Genomic DNA, 24,277 nt, shown 5'->3' on the forward strand with positions numbered 1-24,277 from the left:
TTGCCCGCAAATGTATATCTAGATAATTTTATTGTAACTGGCCCTGTCGTATTTTAATTATAAAATGTACGTCCACCGATTCCGTAACTGTTAGACACCTTAGTTCTTGCAACCTAATGGCCCGCCCGTTACGTTCCTCTACAGTGTAAATGTCTATTTATCATATACGATTACAGTTTGCTCCGTGGCCGGCCCACGTGGTTATAGGCTCGTATTTGTATAATGAAATTTTCACAATAAAGGTTTTTAAAAGAAAACATGGTAGTAGTATATACATTGGTAAAGTTTTTAATAATAGTCACTGTTTTAGAATCATTAAAAGGCAAGTGAAATAAAGCAGACCAATTACATGAAGGGTAAAAGGTATAATACGAAGGAACGCAGTAAAGATAAATGGTCAAGGGCTGTTGTGTTTTCTATTCCTGCAACATAAAGTGATCGATAAGAATCTCATATTCAGGCGTATCGGCGACTAAGACAGCAGGTCGACCCTCTTTTGCTCAACGGCTCCGTCATGGGACGAAGAAACGCTCTTTTTCTCGAAAAAAGAATATATTTTACTTGCAGGACAGTTGTAAAATTTCCGGGAAAGTACATTAGCCTGGAACATTATAACATATATTTAAGAAAAAATAATGTTCGGAAGTAATGAAAAGCGTAATTTTTAGGTCATATGATCAAGCCTTTCATCATTACAATAAGAAAAGTAAAATGAACCAATGAAAAGTTTTATTAACAAGTCACATGACTTGTTATGCTTACGTTACGCGCTGCGCGCCCCGGATGACTTCCGGATGCGCTAACGCGGCGCGTCATATGACGCATTACGCGACAACGCAGGTACAGAATATAGTCAAAATGTCTCCACCAACCAGCGGTCGGAACACAACCCCTTTCAGCAGGCTAAATAGTTCTGTTAAATGACAACAGAAGGGACAGGCAACAAGAACCATCAGTCAAAGAGGGGAGGGCTAGTTCTTCTCTACCGGGTTACATTGGGGCGCTACCGGAACTGATCGAATTGGTAGTCTACAGTGTTTCTGGATGTTTCAGACTGAAGCTGGGGTTAGCATGAGAGCAGCACCATTTCGTAGCTCCGTCGTGGTCATTCCGCAACCAATCATGGCAGCCGTTCTTTATCGTTATTTTGGGCGGGGTGGGTGGCGGAGCAGAGCTGTTTTGCAGCCATCATTGTGTGGAGTTCAGTTCATCTCACTAGTTTTGTATTTGTCATGAGGGGTTGTTCCTAATGTTTCTATTTTAGCGAGGTCAAAAAGAGATCCCATTAGTGGCCTACTGATTTTGCTCGATTCCTTTTCTTTTTTTTTTACACGATTTTTCGTTATCTGCAAAGACTAAACAGAGTATTGCGACTCTGTGTTTGTTTGTAAATAGAGAATGAACCAAAGAGAACTAATTCTAAAACAGTAAATACTTGGATAACAATGAATCAAATGGAGAGAGAAGCAGGCACGACGGATTACAATGGGGGCAAAGACCTGCGTTAACTACCTTTCACTATCTGCAAAGAGAGAGTACTCCTAATAGAAATGAGGGGGGGGGGCACCATTCAAAGCAGATCAGTGTGCATAAACACGAAAATGTTTTCACTTACCACGTACTTGACATTCGACAGCTTATGATATTTGCTATTAAAAAACCATTGAAATTCACTGAAAAAACCATAGGTTATAGACCATATATAGTTAGGAATTAGCATTTACAAAACCTTGAAAATTCACTGAAAAAACCATAGGTTATAGACCATATATAGTTAGGAATTAGCATTTAAAAAACCTTATTTTACTCACACAAAACCATTGAAATTCCATATATAGTTAGTTGCACTAACTATATATCGCGCACCTGCAATCCACTGCTGATGATGTCACATATTACATCATTCATGACATGGTCAGTGACATCACTGATGACATCACTGATGACATCTCAAATGACATCACTGATGACATCACTGATGACAACATCCAGTGACTGTATGTTTCTGTAAAGTTAAAATGTGTCTTACATATTGAAGAATGAGTGGAAGTATAAGTGTCTGGACAAAGGATTTAGTAGGTGCATGACTGAATGCATGAGTGAGTGATTAAATGTGTCTCACTGAGTGCATGGGTTAGTGACTAAAGTGTCTTAATTTGTGCATCATTATGTCTGTTGTTCTGTAAACTGCTGCATGTTTTGATCAGTAGCTATATGATTAACTATATGGGTTACTGATTGATTGTCCAAGTATTTGTATGGGAGACTGAGTGTGTGTGTGGCTGGCTGGGAGGTGTGTGACTCTGTGCAGATCAATGTGTACTTGTATCAATGATTGTATAACAAGGTAAGTATGTGTTAGTATATGTTTGAAAATGTAAGGTGCTCTATGTTTAACTGTATAGACAAGAAAATGGAAGTGTCATTGATTCTTTACAGGACTGACTAGGTGTGTGAGTAACTCCATGGATGAGTGGCAGACTGTGAGTGTCTGTATAGGTGTATGAGTGCATATGATAGTGTTGTAAAGATGAGTGATTGTATGTATGAATGATAGTATGGGTGAATGAGTGAAGGTGTGTGTAGACGTAGGAATCAGTGAGTGCGTATGTAGTAACTAGTATTGGTGTGTCAATGGTTTCAAAAATTATATTCTGTATTTAACACTGGGTGAAACAGAGGTTATATTAAAATGTGAGGAGATGCATTGTATTGTCACATGAATGATATCATCAGTGATGTGGTCATTGATGTCAAATGAGATGTCATCAGTGATGTCATCAGTGATGTCATTTGAGATGTCATCAGTGATGTCATCAGTGATGTCACTGACCATGTCATGAATGATGTAATATGTGACATCATCAGCAGTGGATTGCAGGTGCGCGATATATAGTTAGTGCAACTAACTATATATGGAATTTCAATGGTTTTGTGTGAGTAAAATAAGGTTTTTTAAATGCTAATTCCTAACTATATATGGTCTATAACCTATGGTTTTTTCAGTGAATTTTCAAGGTTTTGTAAATGCTAATTCCTAACTATATATGGTCTATAACCTATGGTTTTTTCAGTGAATATATATATATATATATATATATATATATTCATTCATTTACTGGAAAAAAAGCAAAGATTAAAGGGGTGTTGTAGTTAGGTGAAAATGTCAATTAAAGCAGACACACAAAATCACTGAAATTCACCAGTTATAGTTATCTCAAGTAATTTTAACTTGCAGCTTTAAGTAACTATAACTCGACTTTCCAATGTACTGCTTATTACCTCCAATATTATCACTCATTACATGTTCTATGACACCATTGACAACATCACTGCACATCTGATATAACATCATTCATGAGAAAACTTTGCATGGAGGGGGTACAAATTAAAGTTACTTTGGACATGACATGACATAGTTTCTTGAGATATATATATATAAATGGTACATTTCAGTGGTTCTCTTTCTATAAAAGAAATTTTAACTGACATTGTCATCTAACTATAACATTGCTTTAACCTTTGTTTTCCCAATGAATATATATACATATATCTGTACACACACACACACACACTTATTCACAGAAAAAAACACAGTAACAAAGTAACTCTATTGTTAGATGTTAAACCTAATTAAAGTCTGATGCTTAAAAAACAAAATAATAATTTTATCAGTTAAAATTTACAGAGCTAACTTTAAGTTGTGTTTCCCGCCATGCACTTTTAGGTTTTCATATATTAGCAGATTTGGACAGATTCTGTTGTATTTTAACCCCTTCATTATGACTCTAAGCACCTGTTTAAACTCAAATTTCCCAAAGGTGGCTGAATGGAGTTACATCAAATAATGAAATGCAAACATTCTCAGTAAAGTTTTCACACTTTTACCAAATTTGGTGTAATTCCATTCACCTCTTTTTTTCTGTATTGCTTTTCAAAATTTCCTATGGGAATTATCATGGTAAAATTGATGTTTTAGGATCTCCCTTTTTCTTAGCTCTCACTTGACAAATCACGCTAACATTTTCCAAGACAAAGCTGAGATGGATGAACATTTTTTTGGAAATGTTCATGAAGATTCCCCAAACAGGTCCAAAGTTTTTTGTGAAATAAATAATGCTTGTTCTATACAAACTCATGTAGCTAGTAAATTATGTATAGTTATTAATTATTTACATATGTTAAAAATGAATGTGTAATTACAAATAAATCGAACTTTTAAACATTTATTACCAAAAAAATAAATTAACTTAAATCAACACATACCTTTTAACAAAATGTACTTTTCATGAAATAAAAGTAAAATATCAGGGATGGTGTGAAATATTATTCCTTAAAGTTACCTATAAATCAAATGACTAAATTTAAATGAATCCATTATTTACTATGCATTTAATTTGATGAGTTATTGTGCTTTGAATTTTTATTTTTATTATTTTAGTTTAGCAAAAAATGATAAATATTTTTATTTGATTTCCATTCACTTCATATATTAAAATATACTTTATATATTTGTAAGGCAGCTCTCTGCCATGGCAGCTCTCTGCCATGGTGGCAAAATATCCACCTCCATGTGCAAAGTTACTAATAGTATCTTTAAATTCATAAATCTAACTAATAAATTCAATTCAATGAGCCTCCACCACCAGCCCGTCTGAGGTGATGGAGTCATGTAACTCTACACCTAGTTTTAAATCTACACTCAGAAATGGTACAAGTATGCACCACAGTGTGGGAGTAAATGCATGCAGGCGTAGACATTCACACTATATTTATCTTTAATGTTCAGCATGTGTTTTGAATTGAGATTTACGTTGCTTCAACTAAAGTCTACTCGGAGACCAAGTGACTCTAAATCTATGCCACATGTCAATCAGTGCTGATTTAACATCTCCAGATAGCCAATAATTCACAACATACTGTAGAATATTATTGGCCTTGAGAGTTGTTTTAAACAGGTCTACCAAAAAAGCTGAAAAAAGCTGAATTATTGTCTTGCACTAAAAACGTTATGCTTTCAAGAAGAAGTTAAATAAATTGACAGAACAATGTAGTGATAGTTCGCATTTCCTTTTATAAGAAAAAAACAACAAATCTATAAAGTGAAGCAGAAACTATCATTACAGCTCCTGTATTTTAGTTTATCAGTATCAGGGTGATATTTGGCAACTGGAAAACAGGGTTGTATATCGTATCATCATATGAATTTACACTACAAATATGATAGTTGATACTGTTTGGATATTGGAGAGTGTCCCACAAGTATCTTTGTTTTCCTAAAATGTAATCATTCTCTGTGATCAAGTTTAAGAATGCACAATTAATAATGAATTATAATGACATCACAAAGTTTCCCATTGAAGCCAGCAGTCCTTGATAAAAAATAAATCCCTGGTTGTCACAGTTGGAAGTATTTTGTAAATTTTCTTACTTTCCATTTTTGTCTTAAATGTTGAATTAAGTGCTTACAGTGATTAATAGGCTCTTGTTCCCATAAAATCGCATATAAATAAACCTCATGTATGTTGATTCGAGTAAATGTGCGTATTGTTTCAGTCCAGATTTTTTCCAAACTTATGATTCTGCAATATTTTGCTCTTCATTTCTCATTTGATGATGTTCTATTGGTATTTGGTTGCATGTGCAACAAGTGCTAATATATTACCCTGTCTCAAAACATTGAAGGGGATAGAACCTTAGAAATTGCATGCCTATTAATATCTCTGGGCTTGCAGGCCATGCAATACAGACTTGCTCATCTTGTATCAAAAACCCCTATAAAACAATTGTTAGAAAATACAATGATCACCTACATAACAGTAATTCTTTGGCTGTGCCTTACCTGACATTAGTTAGCCATTTGTGCGGAAAAAGAAGGCGATTTTTGATAGGCTGTGCACAAACCAGCCTTTCTTCCATGTCAGTCTGTGCTATATTTCTAACTTTTGGCCCGGCCCTTATAAGATTCAAAAGCAGTGCGAGGGAACCCAGGTGGCCCAATACATTCTGGTTCATTTGCTAGCTCCCGAGTGCACATTATCCGCCAGAACACTTGTGGGTATCTGTCCAGAAAGGGATAAAAGTGGAATACAGACACTACATTTGTGTTTCCCTAAACTGGTGAAGTCAAAGCTTGTTAGACAATTGGGAGACACCATCATTTAACGAACTACCTTCATTTCCTTAAGTTGTTAACATTGTTGAGAAGCCAAAATACTTTGATACCTACAGTTTTTAAATGTAGTCACTATGTTAAGTGTGATTACAGTTTAAAGGACATTAATATATCTTGTACAGTAACTCAGCCTTCCAAGACCTTGTAACCTGTAGGTTACATAAAAAAATGTCTCCATGCCAGGCACACCTAGTGCCACCTTACTGGGATCAGTATTGTATGAAAATGACTATTTGTGGCATATTTATCCCCATTTTTTGGATTTGATGCTGCTGGGTTTTTAACTCTGTGCACTGGAACTCTGCTAACCATGCTCCAATGCATGTGCTTGGACCCTAATTGGCTTATGTAATGTATCTACAAGTCCCTAGTGTATGCTACCAAGTGTATTCAGGGCCTGTAAGTTACATGTCCCTAGTGGACTGCAGCATGTATTGTGCCACCACTAAAGGGAAAATGCAAACTATGAGTGCAGGCCAGCCACCAGTATCCTGACTGTGCAGGTTTAGACTGTAAATTCGACCTGTCAAAAAAAACCTTCTGAATAGGCCTAAACCATCCTTTTAAAGATTAATAATTCAAAGCTAAGTTACCCATAAGGGTCCAAAAGTGCTCATAAGACAGGGTGCATGGTATGTAAAAGTAGGGCTTGTAAAGGTTTAAAGTAAAAGGTCCTTACACTGAAAAGTCCTAAAATATATTTTCACTGTAGCAGGGTTATCTCTTCCACAGGAAAACACTGGGAGTTCATGTTAAAATTAAATCATGTTATCTCCACGTAGGAACCAGGTAAAATGTTACTTTTTTGACTTTTTTAAATATTTATTACAAACCTAATTCATCAAATACCTTTATTTGGTTATTTGCACAAAACCATCAAAGGATACACAAGATAAAACATGTCTACTTACAACTTAAAAAGAATGTAAAAACAAATCCATATTCAATTGCTATTAAAAAGGGAAATATAAAAATGACCACCCAAGCATGCACCAAAATTAATTGAATAAGAGCTGTAAGGGGGATCAGCCAAGCTGGCGACTAAGATGGCCGCTTAGATTCCCGTCTCCGGAGACCACCTCACCCCGCTATGATATCCTGTCATTAATACTGTGCCTGCGCGACGCTCTTGCAAAGATTAACCCAACCGGTACCGAATTGTGTGCTCCCGAGTGTTCCACCAGCTATGAGGCCGGAGAAACATTGTCTTTCGGTCTGCGGCCTGTCTCGGCTTTGAAACCGGGGACCCGAGTAATGTAGCAGCCGGCTCCTAACCGAACAACATCGGCTACTGACTCCGAGAAGGGCCGGCCAATCTGCACGGAAGTTAATCTGTACTTCCCACGATGACCACCTGACCATCTAGTGGCGTAAGTGGAGCGCGCTGATGGAGCCGCGGATCTGCGCTGTTTCTGCACGAGTCGGAGCCGGGATTGTGAGCGGCTCGGGTGTTGATTGCGACGTGCCTCTGTGAATGTGGCATCTCCCGGAACGTCGCTCAGAATACTCCCGCACGCCGACGAGCTTAAGGTGGGTCGTTCTTCTCTGGTGTTACTGGATCCCCTTTCACGGATTCGGAAGAGGGACCGCGTCCGAGGGGAACGGCGTGGCGCCCGGTATTGACGTGTGTATGGTTCGGTCCCACTCCTCTGAAGTGCTGGGAAAATATCAAGCGCAAAATCTGAGACCATATATCCTCTCTAAGAGGTCTGTGACAGTGGGACTACGTGTCGGAATGAGGGGTGAAGCAGAGGCAAAGTCCGGGGCGAAGCCAACGATCGGCGATCTCATGGCGGCTATCCGTGACCTGTATTCTTCCATGGTTGCTCGTGCCCAGGCCCTTGAGGAGACACTGGATATACTTACGTTTACATTTTAGCAGACGAGGCCTGCCTTTCCTCAATCACACGCCGCATTGACGGATTTGCCACCCGAACAAAGTAATGCGGTTGACCCCGAAACGATGGCCACACTGGAGGTTCCGGACTGTAATATAACTGCCACTCGAATATTGGGTCTCCCGGGTGCACCGATATGCTTAACATCAACACAGACGGAGGGAAATCTGCGCTGTACTGTGCCCCCGATGATCTATACAACGACTCACTTGCAGCTTGATAGTGAGTCCCTCCTTCCCTTTCCGGACCCTGTAAAACTGAACTGGAAGTCACGTTTTGAGATCCTGTGGACGTGGTCTGGACTCTGTCACAATGGATATGTTTATATTTTGTTGTTTCCAACTGGCTCCGGTGAGCAATTGAATAACCTATCCTGGACATCCCGGTTCTCTACATCATCTACTGTGGTGGCTATTTCGCTGAAACCCATTCATCTGCTCACTCGGACGGGCCAAGGCTGAGGATGTTATATAACTTGGGGACATTTAACTGGCTGGTGACTGAGCGGGACACACTTTAAACGATGGTAACGGAAGGTGCTACAGGCCGGTCTTCAGAATTGCTGTTAGATATGCTATGTAATCTATGCCGGGATTGTAGCGTGTATTTCACTGGGTGTCGGGCGGTTTTTGTTGTTTGTCCTCCCCACGTAGATTTTCAATACTTGCTTTATTGATGGACAATATGTTTTGGGGAGGTCGCTAATGGCGGGGGGTACAGGGGCCGGGGATGTGTCTGTTGTTCTCCTCCTCCGTTTTCTTTCCTTTCTCCCTTCTTTGGGGCAGTTCCGGGGCGATAGGCACGCTGTTAGTGGGGTAGGCCGTAGCCATTACAGGGGTGCAGGATGGTGGGTGCTGGGGGGGGTTGTTATTTTAGTTTGTTTTGTTCTATGGTCCCTTTCCCTCATCCTCTTTCGGTCGGCTTTCCACTTTCTTCAGTAGGGTTGGCTGTATCTCCTTATTTCAATTCTTTCTCTATTTGGCGTTTATGCTTGCCTTTACCTCATTGTCTTCGGAGGGTGGGTTTTTGTGACAATACTCTTGCTAAATCGCTCGCTATTGTATTGACTTTTACTCCTAGTCAGCCTCGGCGGGCGTGGGGTGTCTAAGCTGTATTGTCCATCACCTGGTCCTGATTGCACTGTGGGGTGTGCCCCCCCCGTCTCTTCTCATTTTACTGTACGGTGTGATGCCATTGATAGTGCTACCACTACTGCTTCTTCATAACATAAAATGAAACCTTTGCTATCCTTTCGCAGTGTGGCACATACAATCACATGCTATACTTGCATCGTCGAGATTGCTTGGTCGTATTATTTGCGTGTCTCCTGACCTATTTCCTGAGTTTGCGGCCGGCCCCTGTGGTTGTAGGCCTGCCCATGTAATCTTTTGCATACTTCAATAAAGGTTTTAAAAAAAAAAAGAATAAGAGCTGTAAGGCATGCTTCCTACTATAAACCGTATAGCATGCAAGACCCAAAAGGAGAGGGGAAAACAATCCAGCAATCCTCAATACATAAAGTGCATATTTGACATGTAAACAATTTATATTACGTTGCAATCTGCGATAAAAGCTTCTTTCGGATTGTCCAGAAGGAAAATAAAAAGCGTCTGACAGCAAAAACTATTGGCTCAGAAACATCCGCTTTTAGGATTCTATACACAATCTGATGCTGCCTAGCTCCTAAATTGAGGCAGATTGGTTTTATCCACCTCCTGCGTAACTGATGGTATCTAGGACAAAAAAATATAACGTGTTCTTCAGTTTCCTTAACATTAGTGCAGGCAGGACAAGAATCTATTAGTAAGCCAACCTTATGCTTTCTAGGAAATGTTAAGAGCAAATTGACGTATCTGAATCTAACAAATAATTTTTTTGCGAGGGGGAGGCGAAATTTGGTCTAAAAAAGGTTTGAATTGCAGACATGATTGTATTGCTAAGAATTTGGATGATAGCTGCCCACTAGACAAATTATTAGTGTAGTGATCTCACACCACCTCCCACTGACTTTTAATCCTAACAGATCCTGTCTTGTAGCCCTATCCGTATGTTCCCACAAATCCATCATGCTCATTTGCTTGCACCAATCTGCTTAAACCATGGTAGTTTTTATTCACCATTGACCTTCATAACCTCCCACAGAGAGTCTCGATATTCAGTAAGTTGGGGACATTTAACTGGCTGGCGACAGAGCAGCCAGATCACCAATTCTCTTTAACCCAAGGTCATAAAAAGGGGAATTAGAGGAGTTGTGATGGGTGCCGAAATAAAGGACCTAGAAAAGATGTTTTCACAAGTCGTTAGCTTATTAACAGTGGTGTAGCCCCAGATCTCAGCTCCATACAAGGCTCCACTTTGGGCTTTTGCACAATACATTTCCTGGGCTGGGGAGAGAGGTTGGGTATAGGATTGTTTATGAAATCTTAGTATGGATTTGGATCTCTGGCATAGAGTTAGTTAACTCTTATTTAACTGATATTCCCATTTAAGTAACTCATTCAGTCCTATGCCTAGGTAGTCCAAATATTTTACCCTCCTGTATACCACCCCGTACTTTTCCAAACACCATGTATTTAGTCTTAGAGGTGTTAAGTTCTAATCTTCTGTCTCTATAAAATTCTAGAAATCCGTCCAGAAGTATTTGCAGGCCCATGGGGGTTTTAGATAATAGTAGGGAGCCATCTGCAAAGAGCATAATAGGGAATTTCTCACCATTCAGGGAGGGTGCATCATTCCTACAAGCCATTAAGCGACTCGTCACATAATTTATAAACAGGGAAAACCGCGTAGGGGCGACAACGCACCCTTGTCGCACCCCTTGCTGTATCGGTATCTTCTCTGTTAGTTCGCCATTCTTCCCCCACATAACCTGGGCGTAATTATCCATGTGGAGGCGAGATATCACTGCTACCAAATCCGCAGGAGCACAAAGGTTGAGCATGATCTTCCAGAGCAAGTCACGTGGTACTAGATCAAACGCTGCTTGCAGATCCACGAATGCTACATAAAGCTTCTGTAGTAGCAAACCCAATTCATTAGTGACATTGGATTTGTGACAACTATTTCAGAAACATTTATTTTTAAAGTTACATTTTGCCTGTCTAACGCCTCTAGAAGCCCATTTGCCTGAGCTTCCAACGTCACCCACTACCTGAATAACTCCTTAATTAAGTGTGAAGTGGCTCCAAGAGTTGAGACAAAGTGTGGGAGTGTGGGAAGGTATCCTGTTCCTTTGAAATGATCACCATCTGGCAATGCCCAAGAACTTAATGATCTTCAAAGAGGCTTGCCCTTTTAAAGGCAGATGTAGCTCACTCCTGGGTTCTTTATTGCCTTTCTATCCAGCCAGGCACCCATCCCAGTGGGGGAAGCTCTGCCCCCTGAACTGGTTTTGAGTGACCACAGGGGGGGGAGGCGTTCTTGCTTATTTCCATGGACACTCCTCCAGGATGGGCACAAAAGTTCTCTACACAGGGCAAGAACGTTTCTGATATATTGTTTTTAGATGCACTGTGAGATTGTTTGCTGTAGGGCACACAGTAAATGCTTCAAAAGTGGCAGGGTTACCCCAGCAAAAGTGGTAGGGTTATCCCTTGGAACCTTTCACTATTGGTCAGGACGGGCCAGGAGTCACTCCCATGTTCAGCCTGGTGCCAGGCATAAATGTGGCACCCCTGGGCACCCTCTCCAGCATACTGCTGGACCTGTGGAAGACAGTAGAATTACTTCACCTGCTGATGTGACCTATAAGGAGAAGTCTAAGGAATGGATCTGCTTCCACCTTTAACCAGGTCAAAGATGTGGACTCTAATGGTCAGTTGGCTGACCTCCTGTTAAGCTACATGGATGCAAAAACTGCAAGAAGAGCCCAGCTGACCAGTTTCAGCAGAACCTTGCCCTGGACCCTGCTAGCAGCTTCTGTTGGAGTGAGTTCTGTTCTGGAAATCCTGGAGCCCTTAGATGGTGTCAAAGTGCACCCCTCTTGTCTAAACCTGAAACCTTGGTCTAAGAATCTTTTAAAGACATTTTGCATGAAGAAACAACAGAAGGCCAGAACCAGCCTGCCAAGGTAATCCGCCATGGGTGCATCACCGGTGAGCCTGACTTTGCGTAGTTCTTGTTACATTCTTCTCTGCAACAGCAAATTTGATTCGATGATCCCAATGCTGACCAGCATCTTAAGATGTCAAACCCTTTTTGGCTACTGCCTGAAGCCTTGTCCCACTGAAGGACTCTGACTTACAGAAAGGAGGGTTATTCTAAAGTTGGACAAAAGCGTAAAATTGACTTAGATGACCTCCTGGGCATGAACTCTAAACGTTTAACACTCTGAGCTTTTCCCACCTTTGCTGATTGCTTTACTGAGACCTCATCCTTGTTCAGCCCATCAACAATGAGCCCGTCTTCGGAAAAAGCATGCAGCTTTGCCACACTTCGGACTCTACCTGTTTGAAACTTTTCAAGTGTGAAGGTATCTTTCCCAACCGGAATCATCCTGGTCCTAATATCTGACCCACAATCAATCGCGGTAAGCCTCAAACCTTACCCTTGTCTCTTTCTAGTGCGACCAGTTGCCTTTGGTTGGCACTTTGCACTTTTTTGTGTTATTGTTATTTAAAATTATAAAAAATCTTATGTTTTGTTCCTCGGATTGGATTATTGTCATTTTGGTGTCATTTTGTTCATTTAAATATTCTCTAGTTTTATAAATTGGAGTGGAAATTTTAATTGGATGTTTTTTCAATATTTTAACTGAAGTTGGTACTTCTAAATGCTTTACATTTTCTTTTTTTTTTTCTTTTTTTTTTTTTGAACAAGACAGCAGAAAGACATTGGTACATTAATTCTTCGACATTAGACAAAATTTCCATACAATATACAAGAGACAATCCAAGAGTATACATTACTACGACTTAGTAAACCAATCTTAGAGTGCTAATGCTAGTGCAAAATAGTGCAAAGAAAGCAGGAGAGCAATTAATCCAATACATCAAGATTCCTGTTATGTTTTATACAAACAAATAAACAAATTCACACAGCGAAGATATCTTTACCCTTCTTTAAAGTGCTAATGCAAAGACATAGAAGGTTGATATCTATACCCTTCTTTAAAGTGCTGATGCAAAGACATAAGAGGTAAACAATATAAAAACCACTAATAAAAAATTGATAAACAGCAACGAAATTACTATATGATTCTCCAAATACAAGTGCAGTAAAGTGCGATAGGCTGCTGATTTGAAACTGGAAAATACTTTAGCCATACTAAAGTGCTAGTGCAAAATCGTGCAAAATTGGCTATATACAAGGAAGACTAAGATAAAACAATCAGATTTCTATTATAGTTCCTATAGCCCTACTAGGTTAAAGTACATAAGCATCATATATAGTAGAGATACTATTCTAAAGTGCCAGTGCAAAAACATACATCGGTAATACGAGATGATTCATAAAATGCTGGTATAAAAAATATACAAGACCCGCCAATTCAATCAGCAAAAATTATTATTACAATTATTAAAGTGCTGCTGCAGTAAAGTGCAGTGCGGTGCAAAATAGCAGAATAAAGTGCAAAAAAGTACAATAGCAGCTAGAGTAAAACAGTAGTAAAATATCAATTTCCTTTTATAGATTCCAACTTCTCTAAATATTTCCAATTTCTTTCAAATCTTGTGATCGCACCCACCCTGCCTACATAAGCTCTCTCGAAATTATATGTTCTTTTCATTTTATTGACCCATTTTAATTGACATGGGATTACCTCAGGTTTCCAATTTTGTAAAATCATAGACCGTGCTACAATAGTAGAAATAAAAATAAATGCTTCTTCTGAGTTATTAAACCTATTCCTATCTTTACAAATACCAAAAAGAGCCACTTCTGCTTCAGGTAATAATATTTTCCCAGTTGCCAGTTCCATGTCAGTGAAAATCCCCTTCCAAAAAGATTCTAACTTTGGGCAGGAGAAAAAAATGTGATGCCAACCGCCCTGACCACTGGTTTTACATCTAAAGCATTTATTCTCATATTCAGGGAATATTCTCTGCAAGGCCTCCGGAGTATAATACACCATCCAACGGGAGAGAAAGGACATTCGTTTATAATTAGCTGCCCGGAGTGCTTTATTTCCTAGCTGACATATTACTTCCCAGTCTTTATCTGACAAAACGCACTGTGTCTTAAGGCTTATTTTATCTAGATGATTAAAAATAACCTGAGAAGGTCCTGAAGGGAGTAGCCTTTTATACCAGAATCCTATACCCTTATGTTTTTCCCCGTATAAGGCTGATAACAAGGCATTAGGTGAAGTGTCAGAACCCCCTATCTCTTTTCTTATCAAATAAACCAGTTGTAAATAATCAAAAAACATAAGCCGCCTAGGATATGCTCTATCTACAACAGTTTGCCAGCTAATTACCTTATGTTGAGTAAATAAGTGTCTTATTTCACAAAATCCAGCTGATTCCAATTGTAGCAGGTGATTCAGAGATATCTTAAGTCCCATTTTACCACATTCTAGTAATTTCAAATACCTAGAACCATCTGAGCCCCATTTTTTATATAAAAGCCGTAATCTTGAAGAGTATACAAGCAATGTCTTATATCTTGTTTTCTTAGGCAGCTTTGCAGTTTTTAAAAAGAAAAAAATTTGAGAGCCTGCTTCCTCTAGCATTTTATCTAAAAAGAAATTGTCTCTTGACTGTCTGGTTCTTAATAGTCCTGCCACTATATCGAAAAGGGCTGCTTCATAGTATGTTTTAAAATGGGGGAGAGCCAGCCCACCTTGGTTGACAGAAAGTTGTACAACCAAGAGCTTGACTCTTGGAGCCTTTTTGTTCCAGATAAATCTTCTTATCATAGATTCAAGTTCATTGAAGAAAACCATATTGACTTTAATTGGAATATTACTAAATAAGAATAAAACCAAAGGGAGTATGTTCATCTTTATCAATGCGACTCTACCGATCAAAGTCAGGGGCAATAAATCCCATTGTTCCAGCATGCTCTTTATTTTGTTCTTCATCTTAATATAATTCAGCCGAAAAAGTTCTTGATACTCTATAGTCACGTAAATCCCTAGATATCTTATTGGATCCCGTTTTTCGGCTTGAGACTGAAGATGTGGTGGAAGAAAATCTAAATTAGAATTTAAAATAAGAACTTCAGTTTTTTTCTCATTGATCTTGTACCCCCCAATCTTCTCGTATTCCTTAAGCTCTTTCATGAGATGTAAAATATTTTCTTTTTCGGGGGCTAAATACAGAACAATATCGTCGGCGAACAATTTTAACTTTGACATCCTGACAATAGGGGGTATTATTGCATCATTGTTCCTTATTTTTATAACCAACGGCTCAATAAAAAAGGTAAAAAGCAGGGGAGATAAAGGGCAGCCTTGCCTAGTCCCACGATTTATTTTAATCTTCCCTGCTTGTCTGGAGTTAACTATAACCTGAGCTGATGCCCCTTCATAAATGTTCTGTAACATACTAATAATCGGGGCCGGAAATCCAAAATAATCCAAGGAGAAAAATAACGCTGACCAGTTAACTAAATCAAATGCTTTTTCTGCATCAATCATTAAGATGCATGCAGAAGTTGAATTAGTGTTAAAAAAATCTAAGGCCTGTATCAAATATTCTGTGTTTGCTGCCATAAATCTACCAGCTATAAAACCAGTCTGGTCTTGATGTATTACTTCCTGTGCTGCAGACACAAATCTTTGGGCCCAGATTTTCATAAAAACCTTGTAGTCTGAATTCAATAGACTGATTGGTCTATAGGAATTTACCTCCTCTGGATTCTTGTCTTTCTTAACAAAGCTGATAATTGTAGATTCTTTAAACTCAGAGGAAACCTTGCCGCCTCTTCTGATATAGTTAAATACATTTTTCAAGGGATCCTCCAATTCCTTTAAAAATACCTTATAGAATTCAATCGGGAACCCGTCGACACCTGATGCTTTTGCTCCTGCTGTTGCTTTTATACTATTTTGAATTTCCAGTGTGCTAATTTCACAGCTTAATTGATTTCTCCTAGAATCTGAAATTTTGGGAATATCCAAATTATCAAAATATTCCTTAATGAATATTCCCTCCACCTGGATATCTGTGGAGTAGATTCTCTCGTAATGATCAAGGAACACTTTCGCAATTCCCTCGCTCCGAGTCTCTGTTCCACCCAGAGGATCTAAAATTTTCAAAATGATGGAAGATTCTTGTCTTTTTCTAATTGAATTAGCCAGAAGTTTCCCCATCAATTGACTATCCTCATAAAGCCTTTGCTGAAAGGCCTTCGAGCTATTTATCTCTTCGAGAGTGAAGAAATCCCTGAGCAATACTTTCGCTTGTTCCCATTTATTAGGTAGTCGATTAAGTTTTAGCGCATACTCTTTCTCGGCGGCACACTGAAGGACAGCAATTTGTTCCTTGCGAACATTTGCCTTATTACAGGAAAATGCTATCATTTGCCCCCGGGCTGCTGCTTTAAATGCTCCCCATATAGAAAAAGGCTCAGCTGAATCTTTATTTACTAAAAAAAATTCTTTCATCCAAACTTTGAATCCCTCCACCCACTCCGTATTCTGTAAAAGGGTACGATCCATCTGCCACCTGGGGCGTTCCCCTTTTATACCTTCCAGCATCAGTTCAACTTCAATCCTCCCATGATCTGAAAAGGGGTTACAACCTATCAATGCGCTGACAATTTGAAGTGACCTGGAAGTTTAAAAAAAATCTATTCTAGAGGCAGTGTGAAATCTATTAGAGTAACAAGTGTAGGACTCAGTATTGGGATTTAGGGAGCGCCAAGAGTCCCGCAGTTGGTATTTTGTCGTAAAAGCTTCCAACATCCCTTTCGTCTTTGGTTTTAATTGTTTCTTATTCTTGTTAGAGGTATCCCTTTTTAAATCTTGGATATAGTTAAAATCACCTCCTATTATGATTTGTCCTGGAGTGCCCCTCAAGATTTCTCTAATTTCTATCAAGGCCGAGATATCATCGAATATTGGGCCATAATAATTTACAAAATGTAATACCTTCCCAAATAGTTTTACTAGCACCCAGAGCCATCTGCCTTTAGAGTCTCTTTGCATCTGCATGACTTCCCAAGGAAGATTCCTAGCGAAATAAATAGCCACTCCCCTCTGGGCAACCCCAGCTGAGGAAAAAAACCCATACGAGAAGTATCTTGGCATAAACAACTTTGGAGAGTTAGACTTCAGGTGTGTCTCCTGCAGGAAGACCACCTGGGGGTTTAGGGTAATTGCCCATTTCAAAAGTGAGCCGTACTTCTGTTTATTAAGCAACCCATTCGCATTATTGGACAGGACATTACATGAATCAAATCTCATCTCTACGTCTATAAAAATTTATACCTAATCTGTACCAAAAAATCAAAATAACAACCCTACTGTACTTGTATTTTTTTACTGCTTTCCCCCCCACCCTAACCACCCCCAGGGATGCGGGAGCCCCTTCCCTGTCCACGCAGCCCCCATCCCTCCCTCCACTTCTTCTTCGGGTGTCCTCTTGTTACACCCTGGTGTGACTCAGTGACCCAGAGCACCCACCTCTGTTGTTCCTTTTAGCTAATGAAGAACTAAAAATAAAATTAAAATAATTCATATCTATCACAGCAAATTCAGGTTTCAAATTCTTTCCATTTTTCCTTCCCCCTTCTTTACTCCCCCACCTTCAATGCTAGGCCCTTGCAGATATCTCATTAAGAAGAGTTTGAGCCTCATCCAAATCAGTAAACAGAAAGAATTTTCCTTTGACAAGAACCTTCAATTTTGATTGCTGCGCAATCGAAGCCTGGGCGCCATTAGCTTTAAATAGCTGCAACAGTTTTACAAATTCTTTTCTTCTTCTGGCAGCTGCCGCTGTCATATTCGTAAATATTCTACATTTTGCCGTCTCGGAGACATTGAAATGACGTTGTTGATATGCCCTAGAGAGGATTCGTTCTTTTATCCTGAAGTCAGCAAAATTTAGTAAAATAGTTCTTGGGAATGGAGAATTCGCAAAATGCTGTGCTGGTACTCTATGGGCCCTTGTAATCGTCAAGTCCCCTTCAAATTCTGGAAGGACTACCTTTTGGATAAAGGAGTTAGCCCATTGTACTGTGTCAGAGCCTTCTGTCCCTTCCGGGACCCCCACAATTCTCAGATTCGATCTACGAGAGTGGTTTTCCAACTCCTCGAGTTTGTTTTCCATGGAAATCCGCTTCTTAATGGCCTCTTTAGTTGCTCCTGAAACCAGACCCATTTGATCTTCCAGAGCTGAGATCCTGGACTCCGCCTCCACTACTCTATTAGGGAGCGATACTGTTAACTCCTCGAGCTTATCCATTCTGGCATGAAGGGCAGCTAGCTCCACTTGCTGGTTGTTTTTAATTTTGCGGATCTCGTCGAGAATTAAATTAAGCATTTCGCGAATATCTAACTGATATCTCGCTTCTGATCTCTTTTCAGAACCATATGGGCTAGCATTAAATCCCGCCGTTCCATCAGGTCCGGAAGTTATATCTTGGAAGAATTCTCCCTCATTTGCTGTCGCATCTAGTATGGGAGGCGAAGTTTGAGGTAATGTTTCAATCGTGCCGGGATCCGTAATTGATATACTCAAGGATGATGCCACAGAGGTAATGGAGACTTGCGGTGGTTGTATCGGAAGAGGGGGAAGTGTTTTTGGAGTTGTTTTTTTTTGCAAAAAGTGGAAAGTCTTTCACTTCCTTCCCCCAGTACCACTCCCCCCGAGACCACTCTTTCTCTTCTCCTCCACTGCCTGGGGCACTGCCGAGACAGGAATCGATGGAGTTTTAGGGGTTTGAAGTTGAGCATCCACCTCAGAATGGGGCAGAGAGTCTGCGATATTAATGTCCTCCTTATTACCCCCCTCTACTACTGCCTTTCGCTGATCTTCCTGCTGCAGAGAAACAGAGGGGGGGAGTGATTCATCGTCTGTTGACTCAGGTGTAGAATCTTCCATTACGGAGTTTTCCACCCTATTACCATCTCTATTTCTATCTTTAGCAGCCTTACGCTCAGCCTTCCTAGCTAAGGCAAGGCGAGTTTTAGCTTTCTGTCGTGCAGCTGCTTCCACTCTACTGAGCTTAACTGCATCATCACCCTCCTTCTGTGGTTTGCCCATTTAGATTTCCAAAATAGCTTTTCCTCGTGCTTTTCAGATCAGGCCAGATCTTGGGACCCTGTTATCCCCGCTGTTACCCCCGCTGTGCCTTATTTCCTGAGAGAGAGGTTCGGTTCAGTACTGGTCCAGTAATTACCGAGAAAGAGGTTACCGGCGGTAATAGCAACATGCAACACTAGCGTCCTTCTTCCTTTAAATTAGCCAACGCCAAAATGTCCTGCCGCCTCCCTGACCGCCGCCAGCTCCAGAAACACTTGCGGACCCCCCCTCGCCAGCAGCACTCAGAAATGAGAAACCGTTAGCGTGACGAGCCTACCTCGGAGAACAGTCCGGTTTGGGCAGCGTAGGTGTAGGCAGTTCTTCAGCGGGCAGGTTCAGAAAAGAAAACGGGATTCGGAGCGATATCTCATGAAACCGCTTTTCCTGCTCCTGGTGCGGCTACGGCTCCAGTAGTTACCCGTACTTTTTCTTCTCTCTGCTTCCTCCCTGCTCGCGATGCAGCAGCCTGCTAGCGCTTGTGAGACGCCATCGCAGAGGCGGGGTCACAGGTCACGAGTCACAGGAGACTACGCAGAGGCGTGGAACTCTGCAGCCTCCATCTCGCTTTACATTTTCTTGAGGTAAGACTGTCTACTATGTGCCACAGCTATGAAGGGTAGAGCTCAGGTTAAAATTACTGAAACCTTTGTTAGATCTAACAAGAACAGTGCCATTATTACTTGTGGTGGAGTCCCATCCACCTAAACTAATAATACAGAGTCTCACACTAGGGACTAATAGGTAAGTTAAAAATCCCAAACCGTGCTATGCCAATTTCATCATGTTGAAAGGGGGAGCACCTACACTTTCCCACTGGTTAGCAGAGGAGAAGAGAACAGCCAGCTAAATATTTCAAAAATGTATGGGTAGACCACTCTAAATAAAATAATTTCCAACACCACTTTATTATGTTAATGGACCTAAAAATGTAGGGTTTTAAGTTCTATACATTGTTCTTTGCATATAAAATGTATATTTACCCCCTCCACACACACACACATACATGGTGTTCTCCTTAAACCAATATTGCTTGAGATACATGTATCTGCTTTCTGATTTTTAACTATCCTGCGACTTATCTTCTAAATATAATGTTGTGGATAGCTAATTTGTGGCTTTCACTATGTTAATTTGAGAGCCCCCCATTCAATCAATTACATTGTGCACAAGAACAGCAGCACAATGCTGCCTGATGGAAATCAATGTCAAACAATATGTAATAGCATTAGTAGTATGACATACGGATAATACAGAATTGAACTGCTATCCTAATTTGATGGAGAAGGGATTTCATGCACAAATGGGTGAGTCTGCACATGCCTCTAAAATGACTGAAGATGAGCATTCAGGATTATCCTCTTCTTTCGCCCTGCCTACAAACAGTTAATACTTTTGAAGTAAAGACACTGTTGACCTGGCCTAGCTAGACCTAGAGAAAACCAAAAGGATGGATAATAACAAGAGATGTCTGACCATAGGGGTGTGGAGATCAAATGATTCTGTCACCAGGATTAATTCATTTGTGGCAAAAGATGATTGACGTATCTGGTTTTCTAATTTATATGACACACCTGTTATTGATCCCGGATAATAAAATGGTTTAGTACTATTGTAAAATGAGGGTGAATTTCCGTGTTCTCTTCTGTTAGAATAACTAGAAGCCATTATATATGAGCAACCTTCAGCCGACCTATGTAATCAAAAACCTAGGATGAGTGGAACCAGTGCTTGCATCGAAAGGCGCTCTTATCTTGCGCATCTCTCCAAAAGGTTATTTATCAGAGCAGTACTTCACTTTTTATATCATCAATTATGTTATTTAGAGAGAGGAGCAATTATTCCTTTGTTTTTTAATCAATTGGCAGTGTTTGATTCCATAGATACTTCACTTTGTTTTGGAAAGCTTTATTATTAAGTGAAACAAATGTTGCCACTGTGAATCTTATAAAAAAAAAACACTAGGTTTTTACACGAGTTTAATTCACCTTAGAAGGGAAGACAATGCACCTTTTTCTAAAAACTCTGGTTGGTGGGCATGTGTGCATTTTGGCATCACTCCTTTTTTATTTATTTCTAAATGATCTTCCTAAAGGTCTAACCTAAAACTTTCATGCCTTTTTGGGATGTTGTAAAAAAAAAAAGTGGTCGGCATAATGCGTTTAAGACAAAGGTTGCCGCAGTGGTGTCATCACATAGGATGAAGAGTACATTTTTTAGTGATCAAGTTGACATAGTGGCAGTGTGCTCTCCTAGAGGAGGACCAAGCTATAGTAATCCCTGGTGCCGTTTATGGGGCAGACGTCTGTGCCACTGTGATTTGTAAAATGTTAGTCTTCACCTATGACTATCTTGAAACTGGAAAAATATCTAAATCTTTTTTTACTGAAAATATATTTCCACACATAAAAGGAATCTCAGATATATTTGCCTGTGGAGTCATCAAGCAGAGAGTGTATTTTAGTCATCTGACATAAGGTCTGTCCTGTGGAGAAGGTCTCATGCCTCCTCTGTTTCGACTATTTTAAAAAAAAGTCTGAGGACCTTAATCTGCACTATATGTTAGAATCGCCAGATTGCTTTTCAGTTGAGGATAAATTTTCCTGAATCTGGTTTACTTGAAACACTTGAAATGGGAGACTTTACTGCAGGTTGGCAACGCTGCATTTGCAAAGTGTTTTTAGAAGTTAAAACTGGTGTTTTGAATAGAAATGTAATTCGATTCATTCCTACAATTTGAGGAAGTTTTATGCACAGTTTATATTAGAAACCGTTTCTTTGACAGGTGAGGAATCATGCTGGTCGTCAAACAATGCTCGGAAATCCTGAAAGTGTGCAACAAAGGTTGATTCCCGTTTTTCATCATATATCAGTGAGGACTTTTTTAAGCAGCTTTCCTGTTTTTGCGTAACGTCCAAAACATTTGAAATCGAGATCATGTAGCATAATGGGCCTGATTATGATGGCGGTTGGAATTTCGTCTGACCGCCATCCTGTAGGGAATGGGACCGCCCGACCAGCTGTCGGTAGTCCCGCTACCGGTATGATGATCTGACCCCCTTGAAGGAAGTCGCAAAGTATATATTGTGTATTGTGGCGTGTGCTGCGGGCTGCAGCACATGTCGCAATACAAAAAAAACACATTTAGCATATCCCTACAATATATGGCAGGCACCATGCAGTGCCTGCCACATGGTGCAGGGATATTTCGCCCCCGAGGCCCATACCAGAGGGACAGGAGGTACGAAGGCCCACTACGGGCTCCCAAGTCACTTTCCGCCTGCCTTTTCATGGCAGGTTAACCGCCATGAAACGGCCAGCGCAATGGAACATTGTAATCCCCATGGCAGTGCCTAAGCAAAGCATCACCATCGTTGTAGGGATTGCAGTCCCTCCGATGGTCCGATGGACTCAAGGAGAGTGTCGGATCTGTGGCGGTCGGTCTACCATCTGTCTGCCATTAAAATACTGCGGGCAGTCAATCAGGGTCTAATGTCGGGGGGCCACCACCGACAGTCTGACTGACGGTGGCGGTCCCACTGGCATCATAATGAGGCCCAATGTTCTGGAGAGCCTGGGGTTGCAGAAGGATAAATGGATTTTAACATTCTGAATTGTTTTTTTTATCATTGTTCATGTACTGTGTTTTCATCAGCTGGATTTGTGTTTTTCATTTTTGTTTTCTTAAATTCAGTAAATGATTTAATATTTTTGTAATTCCAATTGTATTGAGTTTTCTCTGTGGAGTAATTTAATAGAAATATTTGCTCATTTAAGATTGTGTGTTATTTAAGTTAACACTAACTATGCTTTTTGAATTTTTTGGGAAAAATAGTTTAAAAAAATGTGTCTATCTTTTTTACTATCTATAAATAGGCGTTTTGACAAATCAGCAGAAAAATGGCAGCACTTTCACTATGACTTAAAGAGCTTTACCCAGTGGTTAACTGAAGCGGAGGGAAATTTAGCAAGTATGAAGAGTGAAACTGTAAGCATGGACCTGGCAAAATACAGAAAGAATCTCAAGGTAAGGCATTGTTGAAATTATTGCGTCTTGTTTACGGGCGTGGGGCTGGGGGAGTGGATGAATTTTAGAAACATTACTTGATGAATTGCCATTTAGCTTGAGCGTCTTGTGCAAGATATAGAAGCTGTGTTTTATGTACTGCAAGAACCATCTGATAACACATTTGCAATTAACGGTGTACAATATTGAAAGCGAAATTGCTACTTATCTAGTGATTTGCATTTCAGGATGCCCACAGGGGGATATTTCGAAATTAAAATTCTTAAATTATTGTTTTAAAATGTAATGTTAAGTGCTTTTATGAATCAATTTGTCTCACGTTGCTTAAATGTGCAATGCCATGGAGAGAAAATAGCATTTAGTATTTCAAAGACGTGGCAAGTGTTCTACTGATTTGTATTTTTTTTGAGTTGGTGTGTTCTAGTGATTTCACTTTGGTGAAATTATGAGTTATGTTAGAAATGCTATCTAGTAAGGTCTAGTGAAGAATTGATGCCTGCTGTTGTTCTCTAGGAGGCATGGTACCGCTTGAGATGTTTATTACATCACGATGCAGCAACTCCCAGTAACTGTCTGTGAAGTGATTTCTTTAAAGGGCGCGCTTCTTTTTGTAAAAAAAAATATGACTTTTGTTGTTTTTCTGATTCCGAGTAAATCTGAGTTTAATATGTTACAAATAAGTTTCAAGGATATTTTACGTTGTATGTTGACGAACTTCTCGAATAGGTGTACTCATTACAGGGTGTTTAATTTCCTAATAACAATAATTAAAGCCTTTTTGATGATGTTGAATAATGAAAATGATGACCAGAAATGTTGGCATGTTAACAGTGAAATGTGAAAAATACAATTTTAGATCTGTAAAAATGTATTAATGTTGAGGAGTATCTTCGGTATAATTAATTAGCAACAGGATCTGGTTGAGATTGGCCACAATGTTCAACAAGAATGATTACAAAGGAAATGCAATGGGGAATTAAAAGACGAT

The 24,277-nt window shown here is 39.8% G+C and overlaps 1 protein-coding gene across 7 annotated transcripts in view; it reads left to right on the forward strand.

Annotated features, from left to right (window-relative positions):
- Positions 1 to 24,277, forward strand: part of DMD (dystrophin) — a 6,826,337-nt gene that overhangs the window by 2,994,063 nt on the left and 3,807,997 nt on the right. For all 7 annotated transcript variants that reach the window (XM_078657819.1, XM_078657824.1, XM_078657821.1 and 4 more), the window contains exon 44: positions 23,139 to 23,289. In XM_078657819.1, the coding sequence (XP_078513945.1) occupies positions 23,139 to 23,289 (151 nt within the window). The remainder of the gene's footprint in view (positions 1 to 23,138; positions 23,290 to 24,277) is intronic.

This window comes from Lissotriton helveticus, chromosome 8 (assembly GCF_964261635.1).
Source record: "Lissotriton helveticus chromosome 8, aLisHel1.1, whole genome shotgun sequence".
Classification (NCBI taxonomy): Eukaryota; Metazoa; Chordata; class Amphibia; order Caudata; family Salamandridae; genus Lissotriton; species Lissotriton helveticus.